Source organism: Semicossyphus pulcher, unplaced genomic scaffold, assembly GCF_022749685.1.
Source record: "Semicossyphus pulcher isolate SPU_LCO1_2020_fin unplaced genomic scaffold, fSemPul1.0.p SCAF_25, whole genome shotgun sequence".
NCBI classification, from domain to species: Eukaryota; Metazoa; Chordata; class Actinopteri; order Labriformes; family Labridae; genus Semicossyphus; species Semicossyphus pulcher.
Window position 1 is genome coordinate 4,823,072 of NW_027211699.1, and position 16,888 is coordinate 4,839,959.

The 16,888-nt window shown below is 42.4% G+C and overlaps 1 protein-coding gene across 2 annotated transcripts in view; it reads left to right on the top strand.

Annotated features, from left to right (window-relative positions):
• LOC138604128 (protein kinase C beta type-like) overlaps positions 1 to 16,888 on the top strand; it is a 110,549-nt gene that overhangs the window by 73,563 nt on the left and 20,098 nt on the right. For both annotated transcript variants that reach the window (XM_069675983.1, XM_069675982.1), the window contains exons 10-15: positions 4,025 to 4,198; positions 5,267 to 5,358; positions 7,402 to 7,464; positions 8,035 to 8,173; positions 9,524 to 9,604; positions 9,942 to 10,049. In XM_069675983.1, the coding sequence (XP_069532084.1) occupies positions 4,025 to 4,198; positions 5,267 to 5,358; positions 7,402 to 7,464; positions 8,035 to 8,173; positions 9,524 to 9,604; positions 9,942 to 10,049 (657 nt within the window). The remainder of the gene's footprint in view (positions 1 to 4,024; positions 4,199 to 5,266; positions 5,359 to 7,401; positions 7,465 to 8,034; positions 8,174 to 9,523; positions 9,605 to 9,941; positions 10,050 to 16,888) is intronic.

The window sequence follows — 16,888 nt, forward strand, 5'->3', positions numbered from 1 at the left end:
GAGCAGTTGCAAAAATATTCAAGTCAGTGGGTTCACCCTGTGTTTTATGCAAATTAACATAAGAGATGTAATAAAGGGTAATAATATGAAATACGATTACATAAAAGATCCTTTGTGGAGGTTTGAAAACTCAATTAGCCTCGTGGCAACTACAAACACGCCATGCTTGTCGTGTAATGAAAGCTCAGCCATTTTTCTTCCTCTCTGTCTGCTTTGTTTAAAGATAAAATGTTAAAATACTTTCATTAATTTTAGAATGAAGAGGACGGCTTTGCTGTCAGAGTACTAGTTTCAGCAGAGTATTCTCACAAGTGGAAAAGAGACTTTATCTGTGCTGATAATTCAGATAAGCTACAACTTTCCTGCTGAAGCACGGACGTTTTTGTTATTAGCTTACTCTCAGAGCAGGCTTGAAACGTGATTGTCTTAAAATTTTGAGCGTTATTCTAACTTCGAAGCTGGTTTTTGTACGCATGCAACGCGCCTTCTCTGAACCTAGCATGGAAGCTAGCTTGTAATATTTGTTAAAAAAAAAATCTTTGGTCCCAAGAGTTGGACAAAAGAAATCTCCACTCTCATATTTGTGCGTTCATCACAATTATACAGCCACTGTAAGCTAGCATGACTTAGCATAAGACTGTAAAAACATGAGGGGAAAGTTAGCCTGGCTCTTTGAACCTAGCATTGAAGCTAGCTTGTAATTCTAGTTGCAAAGTAAACTGTAAAGACGAGTGTAAAATTTTGGGATGTACACTTATCATCTTTATTTGCCAAAAGTTAGATGAAAACATTTATACCACTCTTATATTTGTTCGTTCAAAACAGTAATACGACTGTCTGTTAGCTTAAATTAGCCTGGCTCTTTCAACCTAGCACGGAAGTTAGCTTGTAATACTAGTTACAAAATCAACTGTAAGAACATTGTTTAATATTTTGGGACAATGCTAATACACTTTCTTGCCAAGAGTTTGATAAAAAGATTTAAACCACTCTCACATTTGTCCGTTTAACACATTGATAGAGCATAAAAACATGAACGCAAGGGAGAAAGTTAGCCTGGCCCTTTCAACCTAGCATGGAAGCTAGCTTTTAATACTAGTTACAACTGGACTGTAAGGAAGTTTGATAAAATGATTTAAAACGCTCTATAATTTTCCATTCAACACAATGAAACAGCCACTTTAGTTAGAACGTAAACACCATGCAGGGAGAAAGTCAGCCTGGCTCTTTGAACCTAGCATGGAAGCTAGCTTGTAATATTAGTAAAATCAAATAAACAAAAATATAAGCTTTGTTGCCGAGAGATTGTTGAAGAGATTTATACTGCTCACATATTTGTTCATTTAACACATTGATAGAGCCCCTGTAAGTTAGCTTAACTTGGCTTTAAAACATTAAAAAGGGGGTAAATTAGCCTGGCTTAGTCCAAAGTCCGCCTGAAATACATCAAAAGTATAACTACAAATGGCATTGTTACAATTTGAGACATCAGAAAGTTACTGCCTCTTCCTAAGAAGTAGTTTGGCAAATACTGTAGGAACCAAAACTCAGTTTTTTACCTAACATACAAGATATAACCTGTTAATTAACGAGCCTAAGAGGTGGTGCTTGGAAAGAGTAGGGCTAGTTGTTTACCCGTCTCTAGTCTTTGCGCTAAGCTACGCTAAACATTTCCGTCCTATAAGCTTATATTGAACAGACAGACATAACAGTGGTGTCTATTTTTCTCCACAGCTAATAAATATATTTCCCAAAATCTTGAACTGCATCACTTCAAGACTTTACTTTCTCACTTTGTTAAGGGCACAGGCCCTTCAACAGTTATAACAGTTCATAGGATTCAAACAGACACAGATTACCGTCAGGGGAGTTGAACTTTTGTTACCTGGTCACAAGCCTGCTTAAACTTTTATGGGGCGACCTGCGAGCTGAGACCTGACCCACATTTTTCCTGCTATTTACAGCAGCTACTGGATTCTTCAGGAAACAATATATGAGAACAGGAGAGGAAAGTAGGAGGTGGCGAAACAGAGAAACTAGAGGAAAGAAGTGTTGATGTAAAGCAGAATACAGGATATTGAGAAAGGAAGTTTAGATGGGAGCGTCTGTTTGAGAGGATTTCCTGATCTTGGCTACAGGACATTTAAAGTGCTGACAAACACACAACGAGGCACCGATTCTCTCATAGAGGTTTAATTGTCTGGTCGACCTCTGGAATCACAGCTGTAATTACAAGCAGATGTGCTTCCAGACTTTACAATTAAAACAATGAGGATTCTGGGTTGCTTGACTGCTGCCAATCTCTTTTTCCTCCTGCCCTTTGCTTCCTCCTTAAATCTTTGCTAACTTTTATAATCCCACTCTCTTCACCCGTCCACCTTCCTTTATCTCCACTCGCCCCCACACTGTGGCCCCTAGAAAAATGAAATAATCCACCCCTCTTCCCTCTTTCTCTTCTTACTCACAGTTTTCTCCTCCCTGATGTTCACGAAGGACAAACAGTATACAAATCTTACAGAGGCCCTAAATAATCCTGCAGTATAGATGTGTAGGGCAGTAAGATTATAGGGAAAGGGCTGGTCATGCAAAATTGTGTTATTAAATTGTCCTTTGAGAAATGTACACCATCTGATTTGTTTAGCTTTGGTGTTCAAAGATGGCCTTCTTTCCAGAATTTAGACCACAGATTGCGGTCAAACATTAGCACATAGCGCTGTTGCCTCACAGCTGGAAGGTTCCTAGTTCGAATCCTGGTTTCAGACGGAGGGGGTCTTTCTGTGTGGACTTTGTATGTCCTGCATGGGTTCCCATCGGGTACTCCGGCTTCAGCCCACGATCCAAACACATGCTTGTTTGTAGGGAAGGGTATCGTTACCCTCTCGTCGATACCATTTAACAATCCGGTATTTAAAGGTATTCTTATCGGTTCTTTGTGTTATTTTTTTTAAGAGAAAAAAATTAAAGAAATTAAGATTCTGAAATGTAAAATAAACAATTATTCACAGCAAAAGAAACAGCAATGTTTAGGACAGATCACCATTGTAGACTCCAGTGTTGTGATGATGGAAATATAAAAGAACTTTGGCCGGCTGGTAGTGGGCGGGGCTTATCAATTAACCCGGTTCGTCACGTGTACTAAGTTTGCTGGGTGACAGCGTCCAGTGAGAAGTGTGGCGCATGTCTCTGCCTGTATATGACGCACTTTAGAGAGATGTTTGGACAGGAGAGATGTCTCTTCTGGATTGGAAATATGCACCAAAGACGAATGTCTTAATCTTATTGCAAATTAGAAACGGTTGGTGACATTAAATGTGCAAGATAACATTTTTGTAGCAATAATAAAAAGGACATTTATTTTCTTCATTTCTCCATTACCGAAAGCTGAACTGATAACATCATAAATTTATCAATACTGTGGTATTTCATAATTCAGCCCCGGGGCTCGTTTAATGGCAGGTTTCGGTACCTACCCCTACTCGTTAGTTCTACCGGTGACTCTAAATTACCCGCAGGTGTGAATGTGAGCGTGAAAGGTTGTCTGTCTCTCTGTGTCAGCTCTGTGATTGGCCTGCGATCAGTGCAGGGTGTACCCAGCCTCTCGCCCCCTGCAACCCTGAACAGGATAAGCAGTATAGATGATGGATGGATGGAAAATTTGTTGACCACGGGTCCTTGATTTCAGACAAAAGAAGCACAGCTAGATTTCAGTAGGCTGTCTTTAAAATGTTTCCAACTGACTTTTTAACGGGGCCTAAAAATACGCAGTTGTTGGATACACACATGATGTCATGCTGAATTCAATTAATTCACCATGTACTGCAATGAAGAGCTTAGTATTATTACGACAGTTTACAGTTCATCCTCTGACTCCATCACTTGTCTCTAACATTTCTCTGTCACCTTCCCCTCCTCACCCTCTTCCTTCCCTTTATTTCCATGCACCTTTATTCTTCCAAGGTGATCTAAATCCGTTACAGGGGCTGTGTACCATAAATATATTGATGAATTAATCTTCCCTCTGTAGGTGATGCTGGCAGAGCGTAAAGGGACGGAGGACCTGTACGCTATAAAGATCCTGAAGAAGGACGTTGTGATCCAGGATGATGACGTCGAATGCACCATGGTGGAGAAGAGAGTGTTAGCATTGGCTGGAAAGCCCCCGTTCTTAACACAGCTGCACTCCACCTTCCAGACCATGGTGAGTGGGCGGGTGCATTTTAATACCACTTTTCTTTTCAATAAGAATTAACTTGATGTCTTTGTGAAAGAATTACTTTCACATTTTGATTTGTACGTTTATTCTTTTGGCAAATGCACTCGCAACCTCAAAAGGTTAGCGTAGCCTAGCACAAAGACTCCATCACAATGAATGAATGAATTCCTTGAAAGCTGAGCTGACACCATTGGGTGGCCCCCCCGACTACCTCACATTGTATCAGATATGAAGAGAGAGTCACAGCGTGGAGCCCCGCTGAAGGGCACACAGCTCTCTGCTGGTGAGCGCTGTGGTTTAACAGCGGCCGCCCTGCCTGCCGTCACCAGCTCACAGCTGGAATACGCACGCCGGATTCACGCTTGATTCATGCTCATCTAGTGACGTATAATCCATATTACACTAAAGATGAGTCAACAGAGGAGTAAATATAGCTCGCTGCTCTCTATTTGACTGCGAGGACATGAAATTCACGTGACGTAACACACGTGTTTGTGCAAGTATTTATTGATGTATGAGCGCGTGAAGACGTTTAAGGGTTTTGGTTAAAGGCTGGATAAATAAACTTGACCTACACACACAAACAACTCAGAAGAGTTACCAGGCGGCGCAGGACACTACGCACACACATGGACACGCATTTAAAGCCGTAACACACACAATATTTCCTCCAAACACGCACACGGCCACATTCCAAATCCCTCCGCTCGCTCACATACTGTACTTTATTGGCAATTTCTGTAGATAATGGAGGAGAATTAGGTCTTAAATTGAAGGCGCTGTGTTCCCTCACAACCCAATCACCTCTTTCTCACACTCCTCTTCCTCTTTCTCTTTCTATAATCCTCCATTTTTACTGCCTCCGTCATTTTTCTCTGCTTCAATCTTCTCCCATTTGACCCATCACTCTCTGTCTGCCTCCATCAATCACTGTCTCTCTACAGCATGGCGCCATTTCTCTGCGACCCCTCACCTGCTTCTATGAACGTGCACTTATTGCTCTTTAACCCCCCCTGCTCTCTTCTCGTTGTCTGCCTCTCTCCGTCTCCGCAGGACCGCCTGTATTTTGTCATGGAGTACATAAACGGAGGAGACCTCATGTATCAGATTCAGCAGGTTGGAAAGTTCAAAGAGCCCCACGCTGTGTGAGTACGCACACACGCACACAAAGCAGCTTTTATGGACTAAAGGCTAAGATTCAGTCTTATGCCATCATGACACAAAATCTTAATCCCATGCTTAAAGGTGTTTCACAGCTTACTTTTTTTTTTTAAATAAGCCATCAGCAGTTTGACGGGCTCAGGTGATGGATGAGCAATCCTAGCAGAGCCCGGGGGTGAAATATGTTGTTCGCCCTGATGCTCGCTGCTGCTCTGAACAACTTCAAAGAAATGAAAGTAATCCAGCGGCGAATGCGAAGAGTCTTCCGGTGTGTGGTAGAATACCTCCAAAAAGTGCAGAATATAATTAAGGTGGCTGGGCGAGATCACTGGTGTCGAGTCAAACAAGCGGGCTGACATATTTGACAAGAAGGCTGTCAGGGAAGCGAGAGCCGTGCTGCAGTTTGCCCTTCATGCGCTATGTAGGGAATTAGAGTCTCTTCCCTCCAGCAGAAGGTTCAGACTGCTGAAGGGCAAGTCGAGCAGGGAGAGGAACTCATTTATCTTCCAATCAACTTCTTCTTCCATGTTTAATGTAGACAACAGTCAGGACACGCTGCTTCATGGAAGATAATGATGCCTTTACCTTTAATCTGAATGTTCTACTCCTATGTGTGTAAGTTTAGCATCCATGCTAACTACCTGCTTCAGGGACACTTCGGTGTGTTAGACGCACTTTTCATTTTTTATCTAAAAAGTGGGCTGCATCCTATATACCGATGCAACCAATATACCAGTATAAAATATTATTTTATTGTGTTACGGTTTTTTACCCAGACGATGGCGCTATAATCGAGCTAACGCCGCCACACTCACAACAATCAACGTTACCTTAGGCTTAGCTCAAATACCGCACCGGTAGCTAGCAGGGTTGCTAGCACGACATGGAAAACAGATGGCAGGTTATAATTTGTCAAATGAATATAAATTGAAATAGTGTTTAAATAAGTTTGTTATTAATAGATAGCTATAGAAGACCAGGCGGCGACTTATATTTTGGATTTTACGGTACTTGTCATCTCTCTGATCACAGATAAAAATCCACCAAACTATATACAATAGACTGTATAAATATGTAGCTACCGTGACGTTAGCCATTAGTTCTTCAACTGCCTTTTTGTAGCCCTGAGTTCGGCATCTTGGCCGCAGCCATGTTGGTTTTCAGGAGCCAGAAGTGACCATATTTGGACAAGAGGGTGGTGCTGGTGAGCAGCAAGGAATTGGCAAATGGCAAGTTATCAAAACTCATAAGTCTGTGCTAATTCACTAGCTGGTGTACGAGCTAATTTAACCTTTTGTTTCTCACAGAGGCGCTTCTTTTTTTGGTGGTGGCTGACCGCAGTTGCTTATATATCAGAGTAAGGATGCTAAGAGAGCGTGTGGAACATCAAGTACAATACAATAAACTAGGGCGAAAAAGTGAAGTTCAGTGACTTAGGAGATTTTTAGCAGACCACGCCCCTTAACTTAAGTTTTAAATAACTTGAGTTATATAAACTTCACCCCTCTATAGTTGTCATGAATAGAGAAATGAGCTATAGAGACTAAAAAGTTGTTTTGCACAAGGCTGTTAACATATTTATTTCTGATGTTGGGTGTTTAGTATGGGACCAAATGGAGGTCGACTCGCTTTAGGAGCCAGCCTCAAGTGGTCACTGGAGGAACTGCAGTTTTTGGCACTTCCATGTCCGTTTCATTCCTCAGCCCTGGAGGTTGCGGCTTGTTTTAAACAGGCTCTCTATATTCTACTCTGCTCACCATGGGCTAAAAATGCCTCCTGCGCTTTACAAACAGACACTGATTGTGTGGCGCACGCCCACACAAACACACACGCTAACATAGTTGACTGCGTGTTGAGTGTGTGCAGACTCCTCCTGTTGATCTTATCAGCGGCTCTCTGGCCTTGAAGAGACAGCACTGACCTTTCTGCAGACACACACACACACACACACAAATTATTCTTCTTGTCCTTTCTTTCTCTCAGCCTCTTTCTAATTACTTGTTTTGTTTCTCTTTGTGTTTGTTTAGATTCTATGCGGCAGAGATAGCCATTGGTCTGTTCTTCCTACATCTAAAGGGCATCATCTACAGGTAAGCTCCTTCCAACCACATGCTAAATAAACACATGCTAACATAAACATTGACACAAAAGCCACAGACAGCCAAGATCGTTCTCAGCCCCAGGCTTGCTCTATTTTTCACAAAAATTTGTAATATCATCCCCATGTACAGGGCCTGTAGTGGAAGGGGCAATGGTGGTACATATAAGACGACATCATCTTGATCAAGATTCTTTAAAAAACTAATTTTATATCACTTAATTGGTGTGCCTTAGTTTGGTGTTGCTGTAGCACTGATTTCAGTTTAAGCAGTGGAAGGTTTGACAGGCCTTTCTACATTGGTGATGCAAATGCCTGGCAGCTGCAACAGGTGTTTACTTTGGAGTGCCCCGAGGCTCTATGCTAGGCCCACTCCTTTTTCACTTACTTGACCCTGTCGCTCAACAACAACAAAAAATCTCTCACTAAACTGAATACAGGAGGTTGCAGAGAAGAATAAAACTTGAAACTAAAGAAGCAAATGTTGAGATGATGAGTGACGCGATCATTATTGCTGTATGTGTTGCTCCCCCTTTTTTAACGTTGCTTCTCCCTCCTGTAGAGACCTGAAGCTGGACAATGTGATGCTGGACTGTGAGGGTCACATTAAGATCGCAGATTTTGGAATGTGTAAAGAAAATATGAACGATGGAATCACAACCAAGACCTTCTGCGGAACGCCTGACTACATAGCTCCTGAGGTATGAAGATCGTGGGAACATTTGGAATAACGTCAGAATACGACTTAAAAGATATGTAACACAGGTTAAGTCATTTTTAGGCGTTTGAATGTGGAAAAGTTTCACATTAAGCCTTAATTATTTTCCTATTACATCCTTACAGGTATTCAACATATATTTTTATCACTCGGTCAAGGAAGTTGCGATGTCGGGATCGCTGTTGTTAACGCAAATACAACCAGCCCCGCGCTCTCTGCTCGTCCTTGTAATTTTGCGAATCACTGCAACTTTTCCTCAATTTTGACAAGCCGAGTCTCCCCATGTGCGTCCTCACGTTTGCCACCAGACTTATTAAAAAATTGTACTGTGTATCTTTAATATGTTTGGAATGCTGCATGTCAGAGACTGCAATGTTTCTTTGGACACTCTAAACAGTAAATATATATTACAATAAATCCAATACTGAATGTCTTCTAGTAATTATGAATCAACTTTTACATGTCGACCAATTATAGGCTGATTTTCCACAAACCAGAGGCAGTGTTGCAACTGTTTATTTTTTTTAAAGATTAGTTTTTGGGTCTTTCATGCCTTTATTGAGAGGACAGTGGATAGTGTTGGAAACAGGGGAAGAGAGCGGGGATGACACGCGGCAAAGGGCCGAGGGCGGGAGTTGAACCCGGGGCCGCCGCATCTAGGACTATAGCCTCCATGCATGGCCGTCGATTTAATGGCTGAGCTAAACCGGCGCCTGTTACAACTATTTTTACAATTTTCATAGGCTCCAACAATTTCTTTGAAAAAAAATGCCTCAAAACATGGCAACTTTCCTGTAGGGACTGTCTTTAGGCTGGTCCACTCTAACAGACCACACACTAACAGATTCCATTCACCGATAACCAGAGTCCGACTCTCAAAACTGGACGGTCAAATGAGACTTTATAGTAAACAAACATCTCGAATTCTTGGAGACGGCGTGAACATGGGCTTTACATGTAACAGCGCGAGTTGCGCTTCCTTCTTCAGTCAGCTTGCTTCCCAATTGGCTATCGGCTATCCTCGGGGGTTCCCCTCATACAACAGGATATCGGATCGTAAATATTGAACATGTTCAATGTTTACAATCTGAAATCGTTGCAGCCACGACATTCTTCCGAGTACATCAAGGGAAGTAAAAGCACTCTTAACAAACCTCACACCACAGGAACATCTGGAGAGATCATCTTAAGATCCATCAAAAAATCAGGACTTTGCCTACTTTAGTCGGGCCCAAATTCGACTTGTCGTGTGTACCCCGCCTTACACACTGCCTTGACTTAATGATATAAGTGTTGACTGCAGCTTCCCTAAACCAAGTCTCTTGTATTTCAGATCATAGCCTACCAGCCTTATGGGAAATCTGTGGACTGGTGGGCCTTCGGGGTGTTGCTTTATGAGATGCTGGCTGGACAGGTAAGTCTGAGTGTGTGTGTGTGTGTGTGTGTGTCAGTGCATGAATGTAATAACTCGCACAACCGAAATAATCAAACATGTTAAAGGTTAGCAGATTGCTAATCAACAGAATTTGTATTCAAGGCTGAACTTGAAAACACTCGTGATTGTAGCCTTTAAAAAGTGGCATTGTGCAATGAAAGGTTAGCTATTAAACCACAGCTCCTGATGAGTGTTTCTCTTGTGGCATTAATAATTGTTGGAGGAGATGTGACATTTTCAGACGGTGGATGTCTCATTTGGAGTGGATATTCTTCTCCTTTCCTCCTCTCCTTTCCTCATCTCCTTTCCTCTCCAGCCTCCATTTGACGGTGAGGACGAGGATGAGTTATTTCAGTCCATCATGGAGCATCACGTCTCCTATCCCAAGTCAATGTCCAAGGAGGCTGTCGCTATCTGTAAAGGGGTGAGTCGACACAAACACACACACACACACACTCCAACACACACACACTCCACAGTACAATACAAGTCCTTGTATGTCTGGCAAGCTCCTCACAAAATCCCTCTCTTTCCGTCTGTCTTGCTCCCTCTCTTCTACACACAGAGGAGAGGACTGGGAGGGTATTAAATATATTTGAGGGAAGGATGCAGGAACAGGAGAGAGGGAGGAGGTAACAGAGGAAGGAGGCAGAGGGAGGAACATCAAAATTATCTGCATAATTAAAACCATTGTGGGGGAACATTTATTTGGAGTGAAACAACATTGTCCGCTCTCGCTATCTGTCCCGCTCCCATCTCTCTCCCTCTCTGTCATAACGCTTCACTCTCCCGTCCTTCCCTCTCTGCAGTGTTCATTGTTAAGCTGCTGTTTCCCTTTTTTTCACTCTACATTCTCTCTATCTCTCGCGCACACACGCAGACATGCACACGGACAAATTCGCCCGGTATGTCTTGCTCTCTCTCTCTCTGTTTCACACACACACACACGCACACACACACACGTTGCACAGCTCTAATAGCCTAAGCTTGTGCAGTGCGCTCACTTGACTGTGGAAACTCCTCTCCTCAGAAAAGACTGGCCAGTACCAGATGATGCTCTGACACTTCCCAACTGGACTTGGCCGGTGTGCGTATGTGTGTTTGTGTGCGTGTGTGTGTGTGTGTGTGTGGGTTCGGGCATATTACTGCTATAAACAGAGTGGATCCTCTCTATCAAACTACCGCCTCCCATCTCCTACGTCTACGCTTCACTTACCATCACAGACTACACACACACACACACACTCGAGGATGTATGGATTGTTTAGATACACATTCAGTCCAGTGATTTCTCTCTGCTTTAGAGCTGTGCAGCATCAGCCTTGTACTGTACTTTATCTAGTGTATATTACATATGCACACACACACACACACACACATGCGTGCAAGACGATAGTTGTCTTGAAAATGTAATTTTTAAACAAATATTTTATTCATTTGCAAAGTTCTCGTTTTTGAAAAGGAGGAGTTGGTAGACAGAGAGACGCCTCTCTCTTGGTTGTTTCCTTGATAAGCATAACGCCTGACGTGGTGTCCGTTATCATGAATTAAGGGGCGACATTGAGCCCAGAACTGCTCAACTTAAGCTAGAGATATACTTGCTTCTTACTACGCATGACGGCTGCCACGCTTTCTCTGCGTCTGTCGGCTGTGCGCGTCCTTAAAAATAAACGCTACGCCGTTGTTAACCTTTCCTGCTTCAGCGTCCCGACCGTAGTCAGAAAGCACAGGGGAGACCTTTTGTTGTTCTGCTCCAGGGCCGAAGCTGTAGCTAGCTTCGGGGCTAACTCCCGTCACTTTAATATGCCAGCAGCAAACCGAAACTTTACATTAGTTCTGTTGTTTAAACAGCTACCGATCATCTCTTTTCTCTGCTTTTCTTCCGTTCTCACTGTGCCACCCCACTCTCAAGTACTTTGCTCTTCCCAAAACAGAGTTACGCTTGTAATATAAGACAACAAAACTAATCATCTCAACAGTGACGCACCTCAGAAGAACTGTATGTACCACTACTTATGAGGGGGGTTTGTTGATGTTAGTTCGAGTATAATTAGAAGGAATTCATATCACGTTGAATTCGTTCAAACTTGATTTTTGGGAAGAGTGACAGCCCTAGTATGCACATGAGCGGAAGGGGCAGTGTAGCGGCAGAGAGGATGTGACAGGGTCAACACAGCAGCAAGGGGCAACAATGGCAGAAAGTTCTGAAGACAAGCTGATAGAATAAGTCCGCAATTATCCACATCTGTACGATGTGTCATTGTCGCGGCACAGCGACAAACATGACTGTCAAAACAGCTGGAGACAGATAAGCTCCATTGTAGAGGTCGACGTGGAAGCCTGCAGAACTAAATGGAAACAAGTCCGGGACCGTTACGTCCGAGCGCGGAGGAACATGTTGGAGAAACGGAGCGGTGACAGTGTCGACGGTGTGTTGTGTCCAACGGTCATCAGTCGCCTCAGAATTAACATAATCGAGTGAATTAACAAACCTCGTATGTCGCCATGTCTGTTGTTTACATCCCGCACATACAGTAGTTGCATACGGCCTGAGCTCTGGTGTGCCCTCTGGAGTTATAATGTGAACAGTTACGTTCATGATGCAGCCGGTTGTGTACACGAACGCATTATCACGCTAATACCATGGTTACTATGCTAAGAAACCATGGCTACCATGCTAAGAAAAAAAAATAAGACCATTAATTTGTGTTTTCAAACGTTTTGCAATAAACATTTTAGCTTGTTTTCAAGTTGCATGAATTGTAAACACAGTGAACATACTGAAGTACTTGGTGTCCAATTGTCAGGAAATAAATGACACCCTGCAGCCAATCAGAATCAAGTATTAATCTAGAACCATGGTCTATGCAGCGATAACAAGCTTGAATTAAGACACACACAAATAAAGGCTGACATACAGTAGAAGGGGCATTGATGATATATATGTTCACTGAGATACACACACACACGCACACACAGGCACACACACAGCCTGCGTTATGTATTAGTGATGATTACTGGGTTGTAGAGCTAAAACAGTTGATCTTCAGTGGAGCATGAAAGCCTGCCTCCGTCCACCCCCACATCTCCCACTGCGCCCTGCCAGCACTGCCTGGGTTAACTCAGTGTGTGTGTGTGTGTGTGTGTGTGTGTGTGTGTGTGTGTAAGAATGCGTGTGTTTGAGTGTGCGTTTGTACATGTAAAGACAACATGAAGCTTCCCTTTGCAAATGCTACAAGACATTTCCATTTTCAAAAATAAAAAAATCATCCTGTTACGTTCAGTGCAATGAATACGGAGAGGTCTCTGGACATGATGGGTTAGCTTTAGCTTTAGCTTTAGCTTGAATAGCCTGCTGACCTTTGAAAAGCATTAACAGTTTTTGCAGTGAAGTGAACATTTTGTAATGATTTGACAAGTATCTGGATCAAATCCTGAATTATCTCCACCCACATATTTCGAGACCCCGCGTCTCTGCCCTGTCACACTTACTTTCAACACTATTAACCAAATTCAATGGCGGCCATTTTTCCTGTTTTTCGGGGTGATAAAATGCTGTTATTATTTTATACCGCTGTGTTTCATGGTTCAAGTCCTCTGAAGATAGGTAATCTATCAAACTGTCATATATTCATTGCTTCCTGACGAACAGCTACTGAAAATAAAATAGATAGTGAAAGTCTAGAGGGCCATATTTCAGGGTAAAACAACATTAGCTATCATTAGACAACAGCAAATGTTAGCATTCAACCACTTCCAAGCTAACATTACCGTTTGATAATAACGATAGCTTTGTTCAATACGAAAGGAAATGGCTTACTCTGTTTTGCGCAAAAATGTGTGATGTCCTCTCCATGTACAGGGCCTGTGGTGGGAGGGGCACTTGTGGCACACATAAGATGACATCATCCATCTTTATTTAAACACCAAATTTAATGTATCAGTGAATTGGTGTGCCTTTGTTCAGTGTAGCTGTCATGCTACTCAGATTACGCAATGCATCATGAAAGGTTTGACAGGCCTTTCTACATTGGTAATGTTAATGCCAGGCAGCTACAACAGGTGTTTGCTTTGGAGCGCCCCAAGGCTCTATGCTAGGTCCTCTCCTTTTTCATTTACTCCCTGTTGTCCAGCTCATACAAAGACACAATATCAGTAGGAAGTTACACAAGAGGTGGTGGAATACTAACATTTAATATTAACATGTTGATTAACATGTTGAATATTAACATGAATTTTAGTTGTCTAATGGTAGCTGATGGGTTATCAAATGTTATTTTACCATGATATTTGGCCTAATGTTCCTTTGACTGTCTTTTTTTTAGCTGAAATCAGGAAGTGGTGAAATGATAACAAGTTTTCATATTCTTTACATGTATGACTTGCGACCTATAACACAGCAGTAAGACGTTATAACAGCATTTGACCTTCCCACCCTGCGCCTGATGTCACAGAAAAATGGCCGCTGTGTAAATATGTTGCATCAGTCTTCTGCATTTTTAGTTGCAGATAGCCTTTAGTCCAATTAGGATTACAGAGAGTTAATTCCTGCCAGTGTACTGTACACTATGAGTTCATGTAGACTGTGGGTCGGCTTGTGGTTTGTGTGTGTGTGTGTGTGTGTGTGTGTGTGAGAGAGAGTACATGTGTGGAAAGGGAGTGATCAGAGACGTTTCCACTCCTCTGCTTCCACCCTGACCACCATCCATATTTCATAGCTAGCAATGGGCCACACACACATATACACACACCAACACTTAAGCTTCTACTATATTCTGTAGCGCTGTTAGTGTGAGGTACATGATGTCTTCTACTTCCAATGATTCTACAGCAAAGAGTAATTGTGCAAATATGTTCCTACACACACGCAAAGACGCACATACACACACACAATCTTTTCCCCCTGTTATTCCTGTTTCCATATTCCCTGTTGCATTCTGCAAGGCGAGAAGCATGGCTCAGTCAGAGCACCACATACACCATAATGGAGGCGACACATGCAGAGTAGTTTTTTCCACAATGATGATTTGAATTCAACTTAAAGTCCCCATGAAACAGCTTGCAGAGTGGTGTTTGAATCCAGGTATCTATATGTGTACTGTAAAAACAGAACGCTACGGAGGGATTGGTTGCAGATAGTTAGTTACCACCCCCACCCAACACATCTCCGCAACTTTCAAACAAAAACAAAGTGATGATCCATGCCACTGGAATAACTACGAAATTTAAAAAACACTATGACAAACACAAACTTCAGGTATTTAAATAACTCAATGGAAAGGACCGCATACATTCTACAATCAGCAAGCCATTAGGGCCAGTGTCCATTCAAGGCGGTTTTTGCGCTGGCAGCGCCCACAACCTCAATTCAGAGCACTTCTCACCGGCGCTAACTCAGTCAAGAAAGTTGTCTTGCGGCAGTTCCGCTTAGTAGTGACCGTGAAGTCTGTTTTAAATTGCTCTGTATGCTAAATATTTGAATTTATTTGTGGAAATTTAACAAAGAAAACATAAAAACAATGGAGAGGAATCCTGTCCTGCATTAGCAGCAGCTCTACACCTGGAAAATTTAATGAAACGATCAGCTTCTCCTCCGTCATTGTTGTTGACAAAGTTGATATCTGAAGTCCCGCCTTCTTGATTTTGATTGGTTGGTGAGGGAGAAGTGACATTGATGAGCGCTGTGGTATTCCAAAAGTTGAACTATTTTCAACTGAGAGCGCAGCGGCAAAAAACGGGGTGTTTGTGCGCCGAAGACACTGAAAACGCTGAACTGCATTGGTTTTGTATAGAAACAGGCGCTACAGGTGCAAAAAAACGCTGTTAGTGGACACAAGCCCTTACTGCTAAGCACACAAGCCACAAAAAGGTTGTCTATACCTCTTAGAAAACACACAATTGCTATTTTATGTCAAAAGGTCCAAGCAGCTTTCTTTGGAGCTACAAACATACTTCATGGCAAGAAAAACATTCCTTTTAACCCGGGCTTGGCTGGTAATTCTGAAAAAGGTGACTTGTTGTACTTGTTGTTGAAATGATCACGTAATACTGTTTTTACTCTGCTGCTCGCCAGCAGCGGAGAAAGAAAAAGAGTCGAGTATGATTGTGAAAAACTAGGTGAGCCCAGTTTTGCCAGATGGTAAATGCGGCCTGTTAGAACTGAGTGACCAGGAGAAGTACTAAACCATGTTTTGTTTCACATATGCCATTAATTCCTGCAATCAGTGACCTATTTCACAGCTTTGTGGTCCAATGAACCAAGGGAGCCACGGTGAGGAAAGTGGCAGCTGTATCTGAACCGTCTGCTCAAAAAGCCCCCAGATTTGTTGCCAGACTTTGTCAAAAAAAATAAAAAAAGTTGCCAAAGGGGTCCTAAAAGATGTCTAATCTACTGTAGCAGCACAGCTGTTGCTTTAAGTTTGCTCCACTGGGTCTCCTTGAAACAGTCGTACATGCACATTTCAATCGGAAAAAATAAAAGGAAGACATCAACACGGATAACAACATTGGGGTTCAAGTTGCGAGAGACATTATAGTTGCTTCTGTGGAAAATACTCCAAACAAACAATAACATTCGTTTACTCTTTGCATTCCTGTAATTAAGGTATGTGTGTGTGTGTCCATGCACTTATCTCTGCGCAGCCAGTGTGTTTATGTGCACACATGTATGCGTGTGTGTGTGCAGCGTAAGGTTGACTGACCCGTGGAAAATGTTATTTTAGTTCTAATGTAATGAGTTATGACTGCTGCTCCTGAGGGAGACACACACCATCCACACACACACACACACACACACTGACGTCATAGCCTTGATGCTGTTCTTAAGGTTTTGTGTGCACAGACATCGTTAACGGTCCTTAATGACACCTGAGAAAAAAAATCGCTGTGGTTAAAAAGGGGAAAAAAACAACAGTTATTCATTCGTCTTCAGGCGAAGGTTTGGTGGCTTTTATTTGGTCCTCGGGGGGGAGGCATCTGAGATAGATAGATAGTAGAACTGATGGATGGTGAAAAGAAAAGGAAAGGAAAAAAGGTGGTGAATAAATAATAATTATAGTTGTGATGTTTATTTTTGAGCAGAGATGAATGAAAGAATGAATCCTGAGGAAAAGAGACAGGGAAAAAATAGATGAAAGTTTAATGATGCCAGAGGGGAAATTTAGGGCGCATTGCAGCAGCACACTGTTGAGTGTAGGTCAGATATAAACCTGTCTCGTAGCACAGCTTAGTCAATGTCAATGTGACAAGTAAAAACAACACACA